This window comes from Otolemur garnettii, unplaced genomic scaffold (assembly GCF_000181295.1).
Source record: "Otolemur garnettii isolate 467f Iridium unplaced genomic scaffold, OtoGar3 scaffold00022, whole genome shotgun sequence".
Taxonomy (NCBI): Eukaryota; Metazoa; Chordata; class Mammalia; order Primates; family Galagidae; genus Otolemur; species Otolemur garnettii.
In genome coordinates this window covers 8,394,214-8,417,026 of record NW_003852417.1, presented here as the reverse complement: position 1 = coordinate 8,417,026, position 22,813 = coordinate 8,394,214, and the positions used below count along the sequence as shown (strand labels likewise).

The window sequence follows — 22,813 nt, the reverse complement described above, 5'->3', positions numbered from 1 at the left end:
CTCCACGTAAATCGTGTCTTCTCACTTTATCTTAGGTTCTGTTAACCCCCAGACTCAATTCAAGCAAATATGAGTCTTTGCCAAATTTGGTAGAGTCCTAAATAGGTTATTATCAGAAGGGAAGTGAGTTCCTGGTGCTTTTGAAGACAGGGTGAGTCTTTGGCTGATTTGCAAAGATAAGAGCACTTTGATTTGAGGCTGCTGGTGTGCCCTGTGGTAAGTTCAGGGAAGACCTTCCTGACAAACACAGCCACTTTCCTCTCCATTAGCACCCTAGAATGCCAAGCATTTGCATTGAATAAATATCATGGGGCTCCAGAGTGCATTCTTCCAACCTGCCTCTGGTGACACCAAAATGTTGGCCATTAATATTCACCATCCCTAGGAAATTGAGCCAAAGGAGGATCAATATATTTCCTGAAAACAAAACTATAACTGTTTAACTATTTTAATAGGTAAGGAGGTATCCTTTTTCTATTAAAAATTCTGCACACTTGGAAGTTAGTGAGTTCTTGGCCATGACTCTGTGTGTGCAAGGCCAAAGAGTACATGATGCGTTTCCATACTTCCCGCATAGCAGCTCAGAACAGAGCCTTAAATCATTGCCCAGATAATGGCCTGCGTACACTTGTTCCTAGAAGTATTGGTTTCTGAAATTGCCTGTGTAAATCACGAGGATTTTTAACAGCTTCATTGTTAGACAGGAATAACTCTGGTTTTATGTAACCATTCTCCTCAGTCTCAATGAAATAATTGGCAATGATAGAAGTTTACAATTACGATGTGGCTCTTAAAAGAAACATTCCCAAAGAATTCATTGGCTGCAAGTCGAAATAAAAACCATTTTCATCAGTAAGATTATTGGTGGGTGGGTGTGTGTGTGTACCTTTCTGTGAGTAAAAGTCAATCTTTGTGTTAAAAATAGAAAAATAACAGGAGCCCTGAACTATGGGCTCCTGTTCACTCAGCAAATGCTTTAGGGGTTGCTGATAGGTTAAACAGTAAGCTTTTCCATCACTGACTGTTCAAGGTCCCATTCAAGATGTCTTTCCTTGACATCTGAAAACTCAATAAATTTTTAAAATGTGGTCACCAACTGGATCTGAATATGGAGAATGCCCAAAGTATAGACTCCAAGGCCTCTCAAAGGGGTTTTTCAAGAAGGCACCATGATAATAGCCTTAGGATTAAAAGAGTAAACATAAGTGCAGTTTTTCAAGGGGACAGATTCAACAAATACCCTATTATTATGTTAACCACCCTGAGGAGACATTGAGCCCATAGATGAATAATCGATCATTTAAAAACACAAATGTTAGTGAAGGTGTGAATGCTCAATTTTATTATAAGTAAATACATAGATCTCAGTGGTAAATGGGAGAGATGTCACCATGTAAAAGTCACTTGGGGGGTGGAGGCAGAGGAAAAGATCTAGAAGTAACCAGACCCTTATTTGTTCCACTGCTTTCTCCATTCTCTGCCCCCAGCCAGCTTCCTCACGATTCCTTTATTCATCACGGCTTATTGTGTCTCCAAAGGCTGTCTCAAGAGATCTCAGAATTTAAAGCAAAGCAGAAAAACCACAAGATGCAGCAAAAGAAGGATATTTATATTACTTATTCAACTATTTGTTAAGCAAATTTTTCTTGAGTGACTATTGATACTACAGGCTGGCATGGTGCTGCACCCTGGGAATATAATGTCGAATGAGTCAGATGTGGCCAGAGTCCTACAGTCTAGCAGATAAAATTCTCATTAATGAGTTCTGACTGTCTGATCATTTAGCTGTGGGGGGGGGGGAGGAAAGTAGGATGAATCATGGAATTTTCCACAGGGATTTGAGCCCATGTGAAATGTCACCTAAGGTTACACAGCCCTTTTCCTACTTGAGAAGAGACAGATGAACAGACCAGGGTTTCTCCAGCTGTGTCTTCCCACCTTGGAAGCTGACTCCACTTGTGATTTGAGTCCCCTGAGAATCTGACTACACTCTGGCCCAGAAGGCAGGGACCGTGCTGCCTGCACCAAGGGCCTAATTATAGCTGGAAAAGGAAATGACTTCAGTTCCATGACAGGGAAGGAGGAAGAAGTTGGACACCCAGTAAGACCAACACATTATGCAGGAAAACAGCCAACACATTTCTAAGCCCAGATGAAAAACCTAGTGACGGATTGGGTCTCCTCCCATCACCACCTCTGCTACACAACACAGAAACATTTCTAATAGGACACCAGGAAAACTGCCAAAAGAAACAGTTTTCCAAAGAAGGAGGCTAGGCTGGGGATGGAGGGTCCTGTCTCACAGATGACCCCAGCTGGCAGCACAGAAGTGCTGTCATCCCTTCACTGTAGCCCCTAGTCTGTCTGCTCCAGGAGGGAAGTGGCACCAGTCCCAAATTTCTTGTCCTAGTCTCCGTGGTCATATAACTGTCACTGTTGATTTATACTAGAAGTGTCCCTTGGCCTAGGATGGGGACAGAGCTTGTCTTACTCTAGCCCCAGCACCACTTTTAGGCCACCGAGGCAGAAACAATCTCATTTCTGCAGCACTCAGGAATGGCCTCTGTTCTAAAAACTGACTTGAGATCTTTCTCCTGTTGGGTTTAAGCACCATTCACAGACTTTTTGTTTGTTTTTCTAGCTCTCCCTGGTAGTCCACTTAGTTTTAACTCTTTTTTGTCTAAAATGTATCAAGTGGTGACCTGCTAAGCTGGAGCCAGGTGACAGTCAAGATTAGACAGCTTCCTTTCCTGGCCTTCCTTCCAATGCCTTGCCTTTTCACCCACTAGTTTACAAATCCCTTCAAGTGGTCTTAACCCTTGGAACCTTGGCCACAGACTCTATCTTGCTTTTCTTCTCCAAATGCTTGTTTCTTTAGGAGACTGTCTTTGTTTAGGTTGTGACTTTTTGATACATCCATCGAAAGGGAAAAGAATTTGAGCTAATGAGCATTTGATTGTTATTTTTCTAGGATCTTTGCCTTGCTTTTTTCTTTCTTTCTTTTGTTTACTTTCCTGACACTTTTCCTACTCAGTAACTGCCAGCCCTGCTGGAATTCTGTTGTACTGCAGCACCTCCAGTTACAGCCTTCCCAAACTTATGGGATGACGACACCTGTATCACTTGGAGAAGAGTTTGGAAAAGATAAGGTATAAAGTGATTAGTATTGTGAATATCCTGAGAAACTTCACCAAATGTTTGTGGGAGGCAATGAATGGGTACAAAAAAGGTACAGGAGTGCAGAGTGAGTATCCCTTATGAAAATACCTAGGACCAAAAATAGGAATATAGGGAAATAGATATTATTTGGGATTATGAATTTTATCAGATTTTGCAAAATTTGCATTATGCTTACCAATTGAGCATGCCAAATCCAAAAATCTGAAGTTTGAAATAACTCCAATGAGCACTTCTTTTGAGTGTTTTGTCAGTGCTCAGAAAGTTCCAGGTTTTGCAGCATTCTGGATTTCAGATTTTTGGATTGGGGGTGCTCAGTATATAATGAATGTCTTTTCCCCTCCAGTCTCCCAGCAGACTGTTTTCCAGCTTGGCAGGTCTCTTTTCCTCTTCCTGGCCCAGCCTTTTCTGTGCTGTCCTTTCTTCCTGGGCATGCTTCCTTCCTCCTCCCATCAGCCCAGCTCAAGTCCCATCTCTTACATATAACTTAGACCACCCTCACCTGCTCCTTGTCTGAATCCTAATGGACACACCCTTTTGTGCCTCCCTAGTTCCTAGGTGAAATTGTCTGATTCTTTAAAGGCATAGTTTGCAAATATTCTTGATAACCTATGAGGGCCTATGATGTTCCTTTTTTTTTTTTTTAAGAGAGTTACCATGCAATGATGAATTTCACCATTCATTGCCTAAGAAATTCTACCAGTTTCTTAGGTGTTAGCTAGGATAGCATGATGAGGAATCTAGTCTGATAACTTCCCTGGGTGTCACCCTCAAAGGTCCAGCTGTGGGGCATTTCCATGCAGCACAGGGTGACTAGAGCCTGCCACTTAGCCCCCTCTGATTCTGACCTCTCTGAACGCTGGGTCAGTGCAGCAGCATTCTCTTGCCAAACGCTTGTCTCCTGGATTCTATCTTTTCTGCCCCCAAAATAACACCAGCCAATGACTTCTCTTTGGGGAGATCAGTCCTTTGTACTGTGAGAAAGATTAGTCCAAACAGGGATGTGATCTGGGGAGTCTAAACGCTTTCCTCGCCCACACACATTAGCTAAGTCTGCTGAGAGCATTCAGCGCCTTAGGACTTGAGTGTTTGAAAGCAGAGTTTTATGAGATGACATCTCCATGAGTCTTCATTTTAGACACAGAGATGAACTTCCTTTCTAGCCCAGACAATTAACCTGTTTTATAGGAATTGTGAGATAAATAAACCCAGTTTTTACCACCTCTCTCTCTCCACCCACTTGTCCTCATGAATGCTCCTGAGTGTAAGAATACATACTGGGGCTAGAGAATCAAGTGAGAATTCACAAAAGAGCTAAAAGGTGCTTCTGGGTCTTCATTTATTTAAGCTTGAATGTGTCACTTGTTTTTGTGGGTAATTGTCACAGTCAAGACCAAAGATAAACAGAAGAGGTATGGTTAGAATGAAGTCCCTGCATGTCTTTGCAAAAACTCTTGAGCATGAAATCATGTTCAATGAGAAATCTCAGGGCTTTCTACACACCCATGTGTTCATGAAGGATATGCCTCTGTCTTGGTTCTGAAGGGTTAATTATCTCATTTTTAAGCCTGTATATTTTTTTTTTTTGACAGAGTCTCAAGCTGTTGCCCTTGGTAGAGTGATGTGGTGTCACAGCTCACAGCAACTTCAAACTCTTGGGCTTAAGTGATTCTTTTGCCTCAGCCTCCCAAGTAGCTGGGACTACAGGAACCCACCACAATGCCCAGCTATTTTTGGTTACAGTTGCCATTGTTGTTTAGCTGTCCTGGGCAAGTTTGAACTCGCCACCCTTGGTGTATGTGGCTGACGCCGTAACCACTGTGCTATGGGCACTGAGCCTTGAGCTTGTATTTTTATATAGAAACATGAGGGGAACTGTTTTTCCTGCCTATACTCAGAGTCACAAATTTTTGATCATAACAAAAATACTTAGTCACTTCTATTAAAAACAGACCCATGTTGATTATTTGTTGAAATGATAACATTTTTACAAACATTGGATTAAATAAAGTATAGCATTAGATTTTTTTTAAAAAAAAGAGCAAATCTAATCCAGTATTTTAGTTTTATCAGATTCAGAACTTTGGAGAAGGATGGTGATGATGGTTGTACACCATTATGAATATTGAATATCACTAAACTGTATACTGAACCATGATTATGATGGTAAATTTCATGGTGTGCATATTTTACTACAATAGAAATGTCAATATTCTAAAGAAATAGAAAGACAAAAAATGCAGACCCCCCAAACAATAATGTTTATTCTTTTTGTTACCCAGTATTGTGCTTTACCCATAGCAGGTGTGCAAAAAATGCGTTCTACATAAATAAATAAAGGAGTGCCTACAGTAATCCAGCATGCTTGTTTTAATGTGCATGGAAAGATTGTTGAATATTTCGAACTGAGTTATGGGCAGAAGTTGTGTTAGTTTTCCCTTCCTAGCAGCTTATTAGATTAAAGAGTGAATACCAAATCTGTGGGAATAAGGTGGGACTGTGAACTGGTGAGAGCTGATTGCTCGTCCTATTCCTAACCTGTCTGTAAACACCAGCCCTCTGGGTCTCTTGGTTTCTCTGCTGTCTAGATGCCCAGCCTACAGAAGGAGAGAGAGAAATCTGGAACCAGATCAGCGCTGTCCTTCAGGACTCCGAGAGCATCCTTGCAGATCTGCAGGCTTACAAAGGCGCAGGGCCAGAGATCCGAGAAGTATGCCAATGATAATACCGAGCTGACAGCACCCTGGGAGGGGGAGGGAAACCACACATGCACACACACAGCAAGATTAAGTAATAGCTCCAGTATTTCCTAGAGTTCTGGGAAGAACAAGGAGGGTAATGTGTCCTTAAAAAAAGGCATGAATGGCCCCTTTTATTCTAGGGCATGAATCTGAGCACATAGTGCTGGAGATCATGTTAAATATTAGTCATTTTCTTCTCAGACATGCATTTGATATTACAGGTCTCACATTTAAACAATGATGTGTTGGGACATTACTTTATTTAAGGGAAATGTACTTTTAAAGTCTATGAACACCAGTTGAAGCATGAATCAACAAGTCTGGGTTGACATGTATTTTCCAACATTTTGTAATGCCTTTGGCAGGTCCCACCAGTGTCACACAATGACCAAAAACCACCTTGCTCTCAGTAGACTGCAGGTCTGTCATCTCAGATGTCTCTTGAGATTTAAAAAAAATAAATGAAAAGCAAAGCAATCACCAAAACCAAAAGGAAAATCATCGATTTGACTTTTGAGACTTCATAATCTCTTAAAAGACAGAAACTTCACACTCCTTTTATTTGAAAGCATCAGCTCCGTGGAAATAACACACACATGTGTGCATACACACATGCATGCACACACATACACACGCTACTGCAGTGCCCCATCCTTCTGAAAAGAACACCACTGTGTCATGACCCTGAAGCTGCTGAAACCCAGATCAGACAGCATTTCTAAGAAAGCAGCAGTCTCTAAAGAGGTGGTTTCTCTACCGATGGGTCCCCAGTTAATTTGGGTAATCTAGTAGGTGTTATAGACTGGCAGGAATGTAATGCACATTACAGGAAGAAAAATATCTACATTTTGACATTTGTAATGAGCACTGACTCTACTTTAGAAGAATCAAATGGTGATGGTGAGGGCTGAGTTTGTTCCAGTTTAAGGTGCACTTTTTTGTCTTCAAGATAACAAACAAAGTAAGATGGCACAGGCTCTAAATGCACAGCCATTTGTTTGTGTTCAAGGGCTAAAACTTTCATTCAAAATGAGCATGTTGGGGGACTGTCCAGTGAACTGATGTCGATTTAAGTAGTACAGATTAGCAAAATACAACGGGGATTGTATTTTTAACTAATTTTTTTCTCGATATAAAAGCATTTTGATGTGCTTCTTTTTAAACAGTTTTAATTCTGTTTTTCATAGGCCATTCAAAACCCCAACGATATTCAACTTCAAGAAAAAGCTTGGAATGCCGTGTGCCCTCTAGTTGTGAGGCTAAAGAGATTTTATGAGTTCTCCATAAGACTAGGTAAGTGTGTGTTTGTCGTTTTCATGTCTCCCGTGGGAAGTTCCGTGGTGGAGTTTGAGAAGGAAGCAGGAAGAGCTCGGCATATCGGGAAAAGCCACACGTCCCCCCACGGTGACTAAGAGGCCATTCCCGGACAGCTCATGTCACTTTCCTTCATTTCAATCTACCATGGAGTTCCTTCCCCTGAAGTTAGCGGCACATGTAGAGCGTCTCTACTGGTGGGTGCGCCTTTGGTGTTGTTCTCATCTGTGTTCGACTCTTAATAGTTTTACTGGAGGCGGATCGCTTCTGATTAGCAGAGAAGTCAGGAGGTATGGGTTACCTGCCAACCTAAAGAGAACCTGGATGATGGGAGTCAGGTGATGCATTTAATATGGTAAAGTACAGGATAGTCTTTCCTTAAGCTTAAAAACAATCCAAACTGTACAGGTACAGGGTGCTTTTGTAGAAGCAAGACTAAGGCCAAGTCTGTCTGGCAATACATTGGGTATAACCAGCTATATGATTCAGTCACTGTCCCCTAAACAAGCTGTCACGAGTTGAAATCTTGCATCTCAAAGGGGGAAGGCAGAGGCCCTGCTCTGCTGTACTTTGGCTATAAAATGAGTGCCACCATTTAAGAGGAAAACAAAGACTCTGAACAGCTTTGAAGAATAGTGACCATGATGTTGAAAGGACTAGACGCAGAGAGCAAGACACATCACTGAATGAACCAAACCAGTTTTTCCAGCAGAGTGGGCTTCTGCAGATTCTCAGGTAGGAGCAGGACCAACTCACTTCTCTCTGCGTTTCCTCAAAGGGTATCTCTAGACCCAATGAACTGGAACCCTAAAGAGCCAAATTTTAGTTCAACAAAAGGAAAAAAATTTCATCAGTCCAAGAAGGCCAAGGTAGCCCTGCCTGCCTCAGAAGACAGTGTGTTTCCATGGATGGAAATATTGTAAAATGGCTGGAGACAACGTCCCTTGTAAAGGTGCTGTAAAGGGCGTGTAAGAGCTATGAAGAGTGGATGTCAGCAAACGTCCCTGGAAAGTACAGAGCGTAGATAATAGACTTGCTAGCTGTCCTGTCTTTTTCCCCACTATTAAACTCTGCCACTGTAGCACAGAAGTAGCCGTAGTCAACACATAAGGAATGGGTATGTCCATGTTTTAGTAAAACCTAATTTATAGAAATAAGTGGTGGGCCAGGCTTGGGCCATCCTTTTCCAAATCCTGCTATAGAGACTGGTGAAATGATGTTGTGCTGTTTAAAATATATTGAATTAGAAACTATGGGGAATATTTAGAAAGAAATAAGTGGGAATAGTGAAACTGTGCAATTATAATAATAGAGATAAATATGGCAGTAGGTTTGTAGAAAAATATTTCTGAGATGAGGTTAGAACATAGATCAGGGGTCCTCAAACTTTGTAAACAGAGGGCCAGTTCACTGTCCCTCAGACCGTTGGAGAGCTGGACTGCGGGCCCCGGGACAAGTCGGCTGCTAAGCAAGGCAGGCAGCATCAGCAAAAACACCCAGCGGGCCAGATAAATGTCTTAGGCGGGCCACATGTGGCCCGCGGGCCGCAGGTTAAGGATGCCTGGCGTAGATGCAGAGAAAAGCTAAAATAACAATCAGAAGTCTTTCCCTGCAAACAGGTGATCTAAGCCACTTGTGAAGGGCTGCTCTCCCATCCCATCCTGTGTCTTGAAGGGCTATCTCTTACACATGATCCCAAACCACATATGTGTGGTTTTCTGACAGTGTCAGGAATTGGGAATACTAAATATGTTAGGCCTCTACTGAGCTCAGAGAGGCATTTATCAAACACTGTGGCAGGGGGGTTCCCCGGGAGGCAGCCTGGTCAGACAGTTGGGATTCCTCTCTTCCTTATCCACAGGCAGCAAAGTCTCGCACACTTACCAGGTAAAACATGGGGAGGAAAGACCAAGCGGGTTGCCTGTGAGATTTATCCACTGAGCTGAGAATCGTCCTTTCTGAAGGATCTTCTGGTCATCTCCAGGGTGTCTCTTTATCCTTTTGACTTTCAGAAAAAGCTCTTCAGAGTTTATTGGAATCTCTGACCTGTCCGCCCTACACGCCAACCCAACACCTGGAACGGGAGCAGGCCCTGGCAAAGGAGTTCGCAGAAATTTTACATTTTACCCTGCGATTCGATGAGTTGAAGGTTAGGCGGGATGTGCTGTGAAAATTCAATGACCTTCTATCCAGTCCCTCCTGTTTGCGACTACCCTGTCAGTGCTGTGGGGGACAGAGAAAGGAGTAAGAGGCAGCTCCTTCCCTAGCAGGGTATATGGCATGTGAGAATCTGCATTCCATGTGGGGAAAGTACTTTAAGATAATGATTTGTGTATGGAAATACAAAATCTGCCAAATGAAATCAGAGAAAACCTTTTCAAGGGTCTGCCTCATTGAGAACAAATGTACTTTCCCTGAAACCCAGCCCATGGTAAAAACAGGGCATTTTATAAAATAATGGAGCTGTGGGTCTGATTTTTAACCAGAAGTTGCTTTGTCTTCCGTGTAACAAAGAGAATGGTGACATAGTTACAAAATCTAGAATCTGGGCTTGTAACACGTGGTCTTTTCTCTCTCCTGACTTCCAGATGAGGAACCCAGCTATTCAGAATGACTTCAGCTACTACAGAAGGACGATCAGTCGTAACCGCATCAACAACATGCATGTGAGTCCCTGGGTCTCCTCGCCCTTGGCACCCTTCTTGTGGCTTTTGTGATTTCTGCCTCAGCCAGCACACAGAGAGAAGACCAAGTCCTTGTCTGTAACTTGATTTCCAGAGGAGAGGAATTGAGAATTTTGATTTTCTCTTTATAATTGCCCCTTCTCTTCTTCTTTTCATCAGCTAGACATTGAGAATGAAGTCAATAATGAGATGGCCAATCGTATGTCCCTCTTCTACGCGGAAGCCACCCCGATGCTAAAAACCCTTAGCAATGCCACAATGCACTTTGTCTCCGAAGTAAGTGAAGTTGGGCAGTGGGGTGCTTTTTTCGTTTAAATGCACAAAAAGCCGCTAGCAGGGCTAACATGCATTTTGTGTCTCCCATTTAGAACAAAACCCTGCCAATAGAGAACACCACAGACTGCCTCAGCACCATGACGAGTGTCTGTAAAGTCATGCTGGAAACTCCGTAAGTCACATCAGACGGGTATTCGTGGTTGAGAGCTCGCCCAGCCAGGGTCTGTTAAGATGGTGATGATGATGGTGCTGAAGACGATGTGTGCCATTGGATCGGCACCCTGAAGTTGACATGTATAGTATCTGCCTTAACTTCAAACGATTTCTAGGTGCCAGTTGTCATTATCCCCATTTTCTACCTGAAGAAGCTGAGGCTCAAACTAGTCAACTGACTGCTCAAAGATTGCATAGCTTGTTTGAAACAAGACTTGAATCAAAGATATTATAGGAAATGTGCAAGGAGCAAATGGTAAAGTACACTAAGTGATGGGGTTCTCGTGAGAAATACATTGGAAAGAAGATTTTAGGCTCTGCGCCTGTGGCTCAAGTGGTTAAGGTGCCAGCCACATACACCTAAGGTGGCAGGTTCGAATCCACCAAACAAACAAATGCCGGGCCCACCAAACAAACAATGCCGGCTGCAACCAAAAAAAATTGCTAGGCATTGTGGTGGGCACCTGTGGTCCCAGCTACTTGGGAGGCTGAGGCAGGAGACTCGCTTGAGCCCAGGAGTTGGAGGTTGCTGTGAGCTGTGATGCCACAGCACTCTACTCAGGGGGATAGCTTGAGGCTCTGTCTCAAAAAAAAAAGAAAAAGAAGATTTTAGAGAGGATTGATGACCAAGAGTATAGAGGTGGTAAGAGGACTCTCTTTCTCTCCCCTCCCCTTTCTTTCCCATTTCCTGGTACCTAAACTAGTTACTAGTTGCTAGGTTTAAAAACAGTTGAGCTCATTGGGGATGCAGCAGTGTTGTTAGGGGGAAGTCTGCACTCAGAATTCCAGATTCCACCATGTCTGGAGCCCCTACCGTGCCTGCCAACACCAGCCTGACCTCCTGTGCTTTGGTTTCCTGTCTAATGAAGTTCCCATAATGCCATTTACTTTACAGTGTGTTTGGGAAAGCCCAAGGCATCAAGAGTGCCTTATAAAATTTGATGCTCTCTTCAAATGTAAGATGGTATTAATTTCAAATATTTCACTTATATCAAAGCTAAGATTTAGTCCAAGGAAGAAAGCATAGTCATCGTCATAGTGGGGCCAGTTCATAATGAAATAGATACTAAGAAAGCCTCTAGAATTGGACTGAATTATCAGAATCATCCGGGTCCCTATCAAGGTAAGTGAACAAGATTGAGACTTAACAAATACTCTCAGCTCAGTGAATGGTCCATAATTTCTTTTAGGTATCTTTGCCAATCCAATTCAATCTGCAGCCTGGATCTTAACAAAGGAAGTTCCTCTGACCAGTGACATGATAGCCGCGCTGTAGAAATGAGCCTGATTCTTTTTCTCTGTAATGAAGCCATTACTCTCTATAATCTTGGACAGCCAGAGAGACGTGCTATAAAACATTCGAGATTGATGGGCGGGGAGTGATGTACAGGATGAGCTAGCCCACTGAAGGGCGGAGGGGAGAGAATTGACTGCCCTTTAATTTCCCCGATTTCCACCCTGAACTGCTGGGTGAATGGATGCAAGGAGAATTATCACCATAGATTTCTTCAAGAGCGTGTTAACTGGTTGTTGCAGGTCTGGAATTGTTCTCAAGAGAGAACTAGGCGTGTGTGAAGCAGTCGGTTGTGAAGGGCTGGAAATGCACGTGCTCTGACAAGGGGGTGACCCCGCGCCCTGTCGTGTCTTCCAGGGAGTACAGGAGCAGGTTCACGAGCGAGGAGACGCTGATGTTCTGCATGCGGGTGATGGTGGGGGTCATCATCCTCTACGACCACGTCCACCCTGTCGGAGCTTTCTGCAAGACCTCCAAGATCGACGTAAGAATAGCTGCGCAGTGCGCTTTCCTGATAGGAGCACACAAACGTTGCCAGACAGCCCCTGCTTCTCTCCCTCTGGCCTCCGTCCCCTGCAGAGCAGGATCTCTCCAGGATGCAGAGCCCATGGTGGCAGCTTTCCTTAGAGCAAGATGTCCAGGCTTTGCTTAGGACAGAACGTCCAGCCTCAGAAGCATAGCAGGGATGCAGTGGTGCTGCAGACCCCCTGCAGCTCTGGGGGAGCACAGTACATGAATGGTCACGTAGCTGCAGGCTGCCCTTCCCTTACCCAGTGTGCTATACAAATAGGTCGTTTCTTCATGACATGTGTCTGAAGGTGAAAAGAGTTGGGAGATACCGGATCACACCATGGTCCAATCCCACATGATCTTCTGACTTGCCACTCCCCTCCAGCTGCAGGACCAGTGCCCATGCCTTTCCCTGTCAGCTGACTCTCTGTGAGTCCTTTCCCCTGCCCAGAGTGCCCTTCCTCGTCCTCTTGGAAGGCTGGGTTCCTTTCAGACTCTCTTCAGATGTGTTCTAGGAACACATTTCCTGCATGTGTTCAGCCTTCTGCTCCTCTGGTCCCCAGACTATATTTTTTGACAAGGATGGAGACAATGGCTGTCTACACCTCATATCTGACCTGCTGCCTGGCACACAGTGCATGACACCCAATAGATGCTCTGTAGAGTTTTGACTGAGTGAATGAATGAATGAATGAATGAATGAAAGAAGATAACTGGAAAACTCATAATCTTAGTGCACAGCTGCTTTCCTGTTGACTGTGGGACAAGCAAACCTTCTGTCAGCCCAGAATGTACCTGTAGCACCAACCTGCTAGTGGCCCCCATGTGATAACTTAAAACATTTTAAGCACAGTATAGGACCTTGTGGTGCTAATTTATTCTGACATAGCTACATCTGGGTGACACACTCTGCATCCACTTATCTGCACAGAATGGTGTCCTGATGCTGTAGTACTGTTCAAAAGAGTCCATGTGACGAGGGGGAAGGGGAGCGTGTAACTCTGAAGAATGCAGGAAGCTTTACCAGTGAAAAATGCAGCTCAGATTCCTCATTTGGAGGTTCTGAATTTCTGGCATAGCAAGGCATGGTTCTTCATAGAATCATCATGATTTCTTAATGTGATTATTTCTATTTACCAAGAAAGTACATATTTATTATAAAAATATTATGAAATGTAGGAAATCAAAATATAGGAAATTGGCCAAGTGTGGTGGCTCATGCTTTATAATCCCAGAAGTTTGAGAGGCCAAGAGTTTGATATTAGCCTAGACAGTATACTGAGACACCATCTCTATAAAAAATTTTAAAAATGTAGCCAGGCATGGTAACACATGCCTGTAGCCCCAGCTACTTGGAAAGCTGAGGCAGGATCACTAGAGCCCCGCAGGGGGAGGCTGCAGTGAGCTGTGACTGTGCCACTGCACTCCAGCCTGGGTGATAGAGACTCTGTCTCTTAAAAATACACATAGAGGTAGAAAATTAAACCTTAATAACTTCACAGTACATAGGTAAACCCTGTTATTATGTCGACATATATATGTGCCTTCTTTTTATTTTAGATGCTTGTGTGGATGTGTGTGTAATTGTGACTAACAAATTAGGGCCCTGCTATGCATATTATTTTGAAACATACTTCATTTACATAACAATACATTATAGGCATATTTTCATACCAATAAATATCTTTATTGTATCCTTTGTGAGGCTTTAACACTTTCATACTATAGACTGAGTAAAAATGACTCTGTGAATAACTATAAATATTGTTTGAATATTGATTGAGTTTATTACCTGGCAGTCATAAGAAATTCTCATTTACCATAGCCATATGTTAACTTGTCACAGAGTCAGCAATTAAAAATACACTGGGTACAATTATGCCTTGTAACCTCAACCTTTAACAAGCTTGACTTTACATGTCATTTGCTGAGTCTTTCGGTTGAGGTCGTAAACAGTTTATCATGTTAAATCTTTGCACATAGTCTTGATGAAGTCTGTTTTTGTTCATTCAGGTCTCACTAAGAAAGGTTTGTTCACACTGAAGTTTGCAGGTGCCTCTAAGAAAGTTTCGGGCTTATACCAAGCGCAGAACATACGTGAGATGGGCCATTATTTTTTATGTAAAAGGACTCTCTCCAGATACCAGTTTGCTTCTACGCCAGCAGTTATAGGCAGTGGGTTGATAAATATTAGGGGCATCAGCACCAACTGTGAAGACACATGTGTCTGTGTGAGGCCTGGAGGAGGCACTGTGTGTGTGTATGCAGAGCACCCCGTGGAGTGCGGAACAGACAAGCAGTGAGCTCTGGAAACCCAGGGGGGGAAGAAAGTCAGGCTGCTGAGAAGCAGGCACAGTGGGTGAGGTTTGAGGTGGACTTTGAAGAAGGTGCAGGATTTTCCCAAATGGACAGAGGGAACGAAGGGTACTCCAGGCTGAGGGGATCATCCAAGCAGTCAGTCAAGCCCAGGGGGTATGAGCCAGTAAGAGAATAGACGTTAGTCTTAGGGGCCAGCAAAGGAAGGTTATGGGGAGACAGTGTTTCCAAAAGATTTCCTTAGAGTCTTATGAAATGACCCAATAAGGATTTAATCCTAAAACTCTGCATCAGAACTCCAGACCCCACTTCCTGTGGACACCTGAAATATGGCCAGCCCCAAACCAAGGTTCTCCTTTCCCTACAAAGCTGGCCCTTGTCCTGGGTTTCTGTCTCAGGTGTTCACCATCCTCTCATCCAGTTTCTAAGCCAGAGCCCAGAACTGTCGCTAGGAACCGAATGATTGTTTTTTGTTTTTTGGGTTTTTTTGTTTTTGTTTTTGTCTTTGCCCCTGTAACTTAGGGTCCCCAAGCCCTATAGAGTCACCCTCAGCTTAGCCCCATCTCACACTGCCTCCTAGGCCCCTGTGCCTCCCTGGCTCCCACTCACAGGGTTTTCACTCGTCTTCCTCTCTGTTCTTGCTTCCTTCTGGGCCCTTTTTATGAGCCAGGTCACTAGATTGTTTGACAGCTACCAAGTGAGTTTTCTGACCTCTGACATGCTGTTCCACCCACTGAGTTAAACCCACGCTGAGTCTAGCCCTGACAGCATCCCTGACTGCATCTCCTTATTCATGCCTATGGCTTTAATCATCCCGGAGTGGAACTAGAAATTCCTAAACTGTACCTATTGCTCGCTCTTCCACCCCAATCCACATCTGTGTTCTCACTGCCCTTAACCAGATTTATAAGAACACTTTTTACATTGTGATAATGAACTGTGAGAGAGGGACAAAAATCTCTGCATCCTATGCCTGGGGTGGCGTGTATCTGGGACACTGTGGCCTCTCCCAATCCAGTTCCTATGATGACATTTCTCATTGGCCTTGACATCCTTTCTTGACTAGCCTGTATGTGACCCCCAAATGATTCTCAACCCTATGCCCTCACTGCCTCCATCAATGTATCTCTTGGGCATTTTGGATAAAACTTTTGACACAGTAGAAGTATACACAGAAATTGTTTCTAAGTGATAATTATAAGAGAGGCACTTAATATAACCAGACCTAGTACATATGGTATGTGAAAATCTGAATTTGAAATGAATGATTGTCTTCTTTGCAGAAAGTTTCTTGCCTTGCCCAAAACTACAAGATATGCATAATATAATATGATCTCTATACATTCAGTTTTCAGACATTCCCAAACTATGAGTAAGTTGTATTCCAAGGGCACAAAAAGTTAAAAACTTGACTAGGTTCATGCAGATACTAAACAAGCAAGCATGGATGAAACCCTGGCATTTAGCCTCCATGAGGTTCACATTCTTTTTTTTTTTTTTTTTGTTTGAGACAGAGTCTCACTATGTCACCCTGGATAGAGTACCATGCCATCACAGCTCACAGCAACCTCAAACTCTTGAGCTTAAGCAATTCTTTTGTCTCGGCCTCCCAAGTAGCTGGGACTACAAGCACCCACCACAATGCCTGGCTGTTTTTTGGTTATAGTTGTCATTATTTTTTGTCAGACCCAGGCTACATTCCAACCCACCAGTTCTACTGTATGTATCTGGCACCCTAGCTGCTGAGCTACAGGCACCAAGTCGAGGTTCACATTCTTTATAATTGCTCTTTACCGGTCCTCTCCAAAATGGTTATGACATGAACCTAAACCTCTAGAGCTCCTGGTCTAGGGAGGTAGACAAATCAACTGGGGCACTCACCTCCCCAAGGTTCTCTGATAAATTCTGGAGTAGTATTAAGAACACAGAGGTATTTGTTACTTCTACCTAGAGAGAGATGTGAGGTCAGAAAGGGCTTTCTAAAGTTGCCGATCTTCAGCTAATTCCTAAAATAAATAGTTTTTCAGTCAAACAGGTGAAGGACCAAATGCATTCTGGGCAGAAAGATCACAGTGGTTTCGTAATACATTCAGTAAATCTCCACTGGGCACTGAGTAGTGGGAAAGTTCTGTTCTTGACTCTGGAGAACAAGACAAGAATAAAGCCTTGAGTCATTGTCCTTAAATGCTTAGCAAGTAAAATATACAATTGCAGCACAGTATGGAAAGTATTATGCTTGTGACCATACCCTCTAGAAGCCCAAAGGAGCAACTTACCAACTTGAAGGGTAGTTTCGGGGTCTCACCCAGGAGCAGGGTCCTCTACGACCTGTGGAAACTGGTGGCAATTGACTGAAAAAATATAGAGTTAGAAGCAAAGGTAAAGAAAGAGACTTGAGACAGAGTAGAATTGAAAGTGGGAGCTCAGGAGTCCATTGCCCGTTGGGGATTCTAGCAATGGCCCAGAGTGTTTGCTCCACTCTGATTTTATTGAAGTCTGGAGTTTATTTATTTGGCCAGAGTTTAAGATAAGGGAGGAAACAAAGATGCCAGCAGATTCTCTGATTAAGCATACCGGCTCCCATTATTGTTATTAACCTTAGGGGAATCTGAAATCTGAGCCTTGTATTGGGATAGCCTTCTACTTGAGATCACACACACAGATTTCTTGGGAAGTGTTAAACTCCACTACTTCTCTGTGGAATGAAAAGCCACCACCACCAGTCTTAACTTCCTCTGAGGAATTGGTGGGAGGGAGGCATTTCCTTCCATCACCACCACAGAGGATCTTCCTCTGCGAAGGGATATAAGCTCTTCTGCCCGTGTCTCAGGGCTCGAGCTACTCCCTTGATCTCTGTTCCAAGCAAATGCCAATCTCCACAATGGGTATCATCTGCTTTGCCTGCTTAAGGGGCAGGAAACACCCTAGAAGAGGTATCTTTTTCTAGGAATTGCCACAGTCTCTTCTATGGCCATTATTTTCCTCAGAGTGCTCACAGAGCCAGCAGGGTGTTTGTAAGCTATCTCCCCAACAGGATAGAATTTCAGAAAAGGCAGGAAGCTTGCTAGCAATGGCCAGCTTAAATGTAAACTAGCTGACTTTGCTTTGTTCTGACTCACTCAGCTTACTTTTTAATTTTTCTCTTTATCTGGGGTTGCTTTCCCTTGCCAAGAATAGGGTCTTCAGTCTCCATTCTCCTAAGAGGGGAGGAAAACCAGTTGATCATTTCTGTGTTTGACTTCTATGGGCAGAAATAATGTGCTGTCATTACAGACGGGTGTCATTACAGAGAGATATTAGTATGTACAATATTACTAAGGTATTAATAGAACATGTGCTTTCTTCCTCTAGATGAAAGGCTGCATAAAGGTTTTGAAGGAACAGGCCCCAGACAGTGTGGAGGGGCTGCTGAATGCCCTCAGGTGAGCTTCAGCTTTGCAGTAGACATGAGCATGGGGCAGTCAACCCCACAGGGCTATTGCGAATGTGCATACATTGGGGATCAAGGGGGGAAACCAGGCTTTATCTTTTGTGTATTTTAACCTCATAACGCATATGACCTCATCACCTGTTGAGGTCAGCCCCATTTTTATCACCCTTTTTCTACAGAAGGATAAAACGGAGATTTAGAGAAGTCAAATAACTTGTCAGAAGTCATACAATAAATAGCCAAGCTGGGTGACCCTGCATGTCATGGACCTAATTCTCTGTAGCACTACAGAAATATTAGTTTGTTTTTTTTTTTTTGTGGTTACTAGAGATACCTCAGAACAAGAGGCATCAGTGACTTCCTACCCCCTTCACCAGTGGTTCTCAAACCCCAATGCACATGAAGGTTACATGGGCAGATTCTGAAAACATTCTGACCCAGATAAATGAATCAGGATCTCTGAGTGTGGGGCCCAGGAAGCCTCCTTGTGTGTGTTTATTTGTACGAAAGTTCCCCAGGTGATTCACATGTGCATTATCCAGAACTGAGAAGCCACTGTTTGGCCAGCTATGGCATGTTTCAGCCTGTCACAGCTAACAAGATATCCCCTCACACCTGCTCCCTTCCCCAAGATGCATGTGTTTAATTCACTTCAGAAAGGGGAATCTGATTTTTCGACTATCACGCATCTACAAGAATAGGTTGAATCATACCACTCTGTGAATCATTCCAATACTGGATCGTAGTGCAGAACGTTCATGGTTTGCTTTCCCTCAGTTCCCCTCAATGCCGTGTATGGAACAGATCACTAATCCTCTGCCTGTGTGCAACACTCAGGTCTGATACTCCACGTATAATTGCATTGTCTCAACTGTCACCACTCAGAGAGGCAAGGCTCATCTATCATCTCCATTTGATAAACGAAGAAAATGAGACACACATGAAATGAACAAAGGAGACTGAGGCTGATGCCATTTTGCTGAGCAGCTAAGTCATCATCCTTCAAAACAGATACATTATTAACATAAGACCCTTATGTGAATATTCAGGGGGTAAACCACCGGCATCCATATCATACCAGGCTGCCTTTCTACATACAATAAAAAGACTTCAATTTCTAAAGTTTTGGGAACATTCCAGCTTAATTCAGTCAACCAAAGCACTTTGTTATGTTATGGGTCTCCCCAGAGTGGTTGGTATTTGTGTCTCCTGAAGACGCTGTGATGATGTGAGAAGAGCACAAGCTTCCAAGGTAGCCAGATCAAGATTTGAATCAGAAGTCGCCAGTTGTTCAACCTAATCTTGAAATGTTATCTTTGTGATCTGGAATGGGTCATTTAACCTTCCTGAATCTCAGTTTTCTCATCTGTAAAATGAAGGCTATAACCTTGCCTGCAAAGAGATAATAAGCATGATAGATAGAAATGTACATACAATACCTAGGACATGGTTAAGGTTTTATTATATGTTAATTTCCTTTCCTTCCTTTTCTTAAGTGATTTCTCTACCAGGTTAAGGGGAGGCTGCGGATTGCAGGACTTTGGTTGGTGTGTTTACCTGCATTTGTGCCCCCTTGTGGTGGAAGTTAAGTGTTGCAGTGAAAGTAGAGCAATAAATATCCCAGTTTGGGGAGGATGTTGCTTTGCAAACCCCTATTTTGAAATTTGTGACTCAGCAGGGTTGCTTCAGTGGTCCAGATTCTACACTTGGTCATGTGAAGTCTAGCTCTTTAGAAAAGGACATCGTTTTATCTCCTCTGTGTAATTATTCGATTAGGTTTAAAAAAAAAAAAAAACTACTTGGTTTATTAACCCTAATACAAAATTCCTTTGGAAGGAAGAATCAAATATACAATCTGTCTGAGAATGCTATGAGCATTGAAATGTGTCTCTTTGTCTAAAGAATTGAGCCCCAGTTTGATTTAAAATATCAATTGTTTTCCAAGGTAAATATGGGCCAGCAAATGTTTATTAAAATTTTCCCAGAGCGGCATTTGCAACTCACCGCTCTCATTCTCTCTCCATCCAGGTTCACTACAAAGCACTTGAATGATGAATCGACTTCCAAACAGATTCGAGCAATGCTTCAGTAGAGCTCTGCTCACAGAGGAGGATCTATGTGCTGACCTCAGAAGATGTATATGTTTACATAATTTAATACAGATTGATGTTAATACTTGCGTATTTACATAACTGTTTCCTTCTTGTCACTGAAATATATGGACCTTAATCTGTATCCTGACTGACTCAACCCAGCAGAGCATAAATTGACTTGAGAGCCTTACCTTTGATGTCTGAAAGGAAACCCTCTTCTCCAAAGGCAAAATTGGAGACTTTGATCTTTGCTACTGGAGTCCTTTAATGACACCTATAACAATCAGAAATTCCTAATAGTTTGTGGTAGTGTTTTAATTCTAGATGTGTTATCTCTCTGGGAAGTATAGTTTATAGAAACACAAAATATTTGATTTCCTGTGTTGGCTCAGCTACAAGAAACACAACTGTTATCCTGACAGAGGGAGAAAGGAATCCAGGAACAGAAAAATGCATGTAGAGAGGCAAACCCAAGTGTTTTGAATTCAGCACACACCCTCTCTGTCCGCAGACTGCAAACCGCACGTGCAGCTTATCTGTGTGCACGTGTTTGATTAATCAGCATATTCCTTTTCCATCTGGATTTATACCTCTCTAAATTCCTTTTTAAATTTGCAAGAGGAAAATTACCTTTATTTCAATCAGTTCATGGAGGGGCAGCAGGAGTAGATAGGTGTGCTATTGCAGCCAGGCTGATGAAGGTGGTTGCCTTGGAGGTGGGGGATAAATGGGCGTAGGTACAACCAGGAAACAGCACAGCCGTGTCTCTCTGCTTCAGTCCTCTGCTTAAAGGACAGGGAAATTGAGCTCTGGCTTTGAAATCATGGGTAAGTTCACCAACTTTCCCGGACCCTGCAGAGCGGTGCATGCATGGCCTCTCCTACCAGGAGCCCCACTCTCTGGAATCCATTCAATGGGTTTAGGGCACCTCATTAATTATAACAAATGGGGGTGATCAGGAAGGAAAATCCATGTTTTCTGGTTCCCTGTATTTAAAAGGCAGCTCTTCCCTGACTCCACTACTAGATTGTTGCACTGTAAAAGCTTTGGTTTGAATTCTTCAATTTAGTACTCTCTGAGTCTCAGCTTCCTTGTCTATAAAACAGGCAAGTAAAACAGACAATCTTCCAACAATCCAGTAGGCTAGCAGCCAATGAAGCAACTGACTCCACCCTTCTTCCTTAGTAAATACAGGGTGGACATAAAGTTTGCGTGCAATTTATAACAGTGTAACATGGTAAATTGCACATGAACTTTATGGACACCCTGTATAGTCCAGTAAGCATCACCCCCCCACCCTGTCTTGTTGATTAACAGTAAAACAAGATGTGCAGTAATTCTGAGTGTAAATCAGAGCTTAGAATAGAATCTTGAAAATTTTCTATTCTGACCTCCTGTGGAAAACTGAGACTCAGAGGATGTGGTCACATAGGACAGCTCCCTGTGGGACTAGAACCCGGGAGGTTTCACCCTTAACCCCACACTCTTTACCACGTGGCCTGCGAACACCTGCTGTGGGATGGGACTTGATCCCCGTACATGAATCTGTAGTTGGCCTACGTTATTACCTGCCTGTTTTCACTAGAAGGAAAGCATCACACAGACAATTAGTATATGATAATCCTGGAAGTTGGAACCAGGAACATCATTTGCACCATCCCGAAGCATGAGCTTTAAGATACCGTTGTTTTCTAGACTTCAGTGGCCACTATCAATTCCCTGTGGTCTTTCAAGAAAACAAAGAGTTGGGGTTTATTAAAACAAAGAAATGTATTCAAGTAGCAGGAAAGATGCCCTATGTCCAAGCATCAGTCAACAAAGAGGAGAAAGGAACTTTTCCTTGGAGATTTTCTAGCTCAACAAGCAGAGCTGCTTGGATGGAGGTTCTCATCAGAACAGGATTATGCTAGGTGTCCTTCAGAACGTCTGCAAACCCGGGGATTCTAACACTCGAGAGCAGTGGTTCTCAACCTACCTAATGCCTCCTAATGCTGTGACCCTTTAATACAGTTCCTCACGTTGTGGTGACCCCCAACCATGAAATTATTTTCGTTGTTACTTCATAACTGTAATTTTGCTACTGTTATGAATCATAATGTAAATACCTGATATGCAGGATGCATTTTCATTGTTACAAAGGGGTCGTGACCCGCAGGTTGAGAACCGCAACCCTAGAAGAACCTAGAAGAGGTGGTAGTGCCAGGTGAGCGGTTATCAAACATTCAGCTTAAGAAATGGTCTGTGTGTATTTGGCAGCTACATGTTTTGCTTGAACAATGATTGTCAAGACAAGAAATGGAGAAGCACACGATGTTTGTCATCATTGGTTTCATTTTCCTCCTTAGCAGTGAGCACATGAAGGCTTGAAGAGAGGAAGGGCTTGTCAACAGCACAGGGCTCTTAAGGCTCACGTCTTGTGTCTGTACCGTAGCTGCCTCTCAGCTGACTAAGCGAGAAAATGTTAGGGATTATCGGTCAGATTATATTAACATTTATCTCAGAGCAAATAGTTAAGCACATTTATAATTTTAAATTAGACACTCTATCCAATAGGACCAAACATACAGGAGGGCCCGCTGGCCTACCTCAGTGTCATCAGGCCACCTTGTCTCAAGGCCAAGACTTAGCAGTACATGGATTCTGAAAAGCCCAAGGTTGAAATTGTTGCCTCTGATTATTGAGAGGACAAGTTAACTGAATGTCTGTGATCACTAACAGGTGATGGACCTTGGGTCCACTCCAGAACTATGGTGGGAGACAAATTC

The 22,813-nt window shown here is 43.1% G+C and overlaps 1 protein-coding gene across 4 annotated transcripts in view; it reads left to right on the top strand.

The window, feature by feature from the left end:
* Positions 1 to 20,350, top strand: part of FAM49A (family with sequence similarity 49 member A) — a 109,631-nt gene extending 89,281 nt beyond the window's left edge. For all 4 annotated transcript variants that reach the window (XM_023511848.1, XM_023511845.1, XM_023511846.1 and 1 more), the window contains 9 exons: positions 5,766 to 5,887; positions 7,106 to 7,211; positions 9,245 to 9,381; positions 9,821 to 9,898; positions 10,076 to 10,192; positions 10,285 to 10,364; positions 12,057 to 12,183; positions 17,877 to 17,947; positions 19,984 to 20,350. In XM_023511848.1, the coding sequence (XP_023367616.1) occupies positions 5,766 to 5,887; positions 7,106 to 7,211; positions 9,245 to 9,381; positions 9,821 to 9,898; positions 10,076 to 10,192; positions 10,285 to 10,364; positions 12,057 to 12,183; positions 17,877 to 17,947; positions 19,984 to 20,047 (902 nt within the window). In that variant the 3' untranslated portion in view covers positions 20,048 to 20,350. The remainder of the gene's footprint in view (positions 1 to 5,765; positions 5,888 to 7,105; positions 7,212 to 9,244; positions 9,382 to 9,820; positions 9,899 to 10,075; positions 10,193 to 10,284; positions 10,365 to 12,056; positions 12,184 to 17,876; positions 17,948 to 19,983) is intronic.
* Positions 20,351 to 22,813: the final 2,463 nt, after the last annotated feature.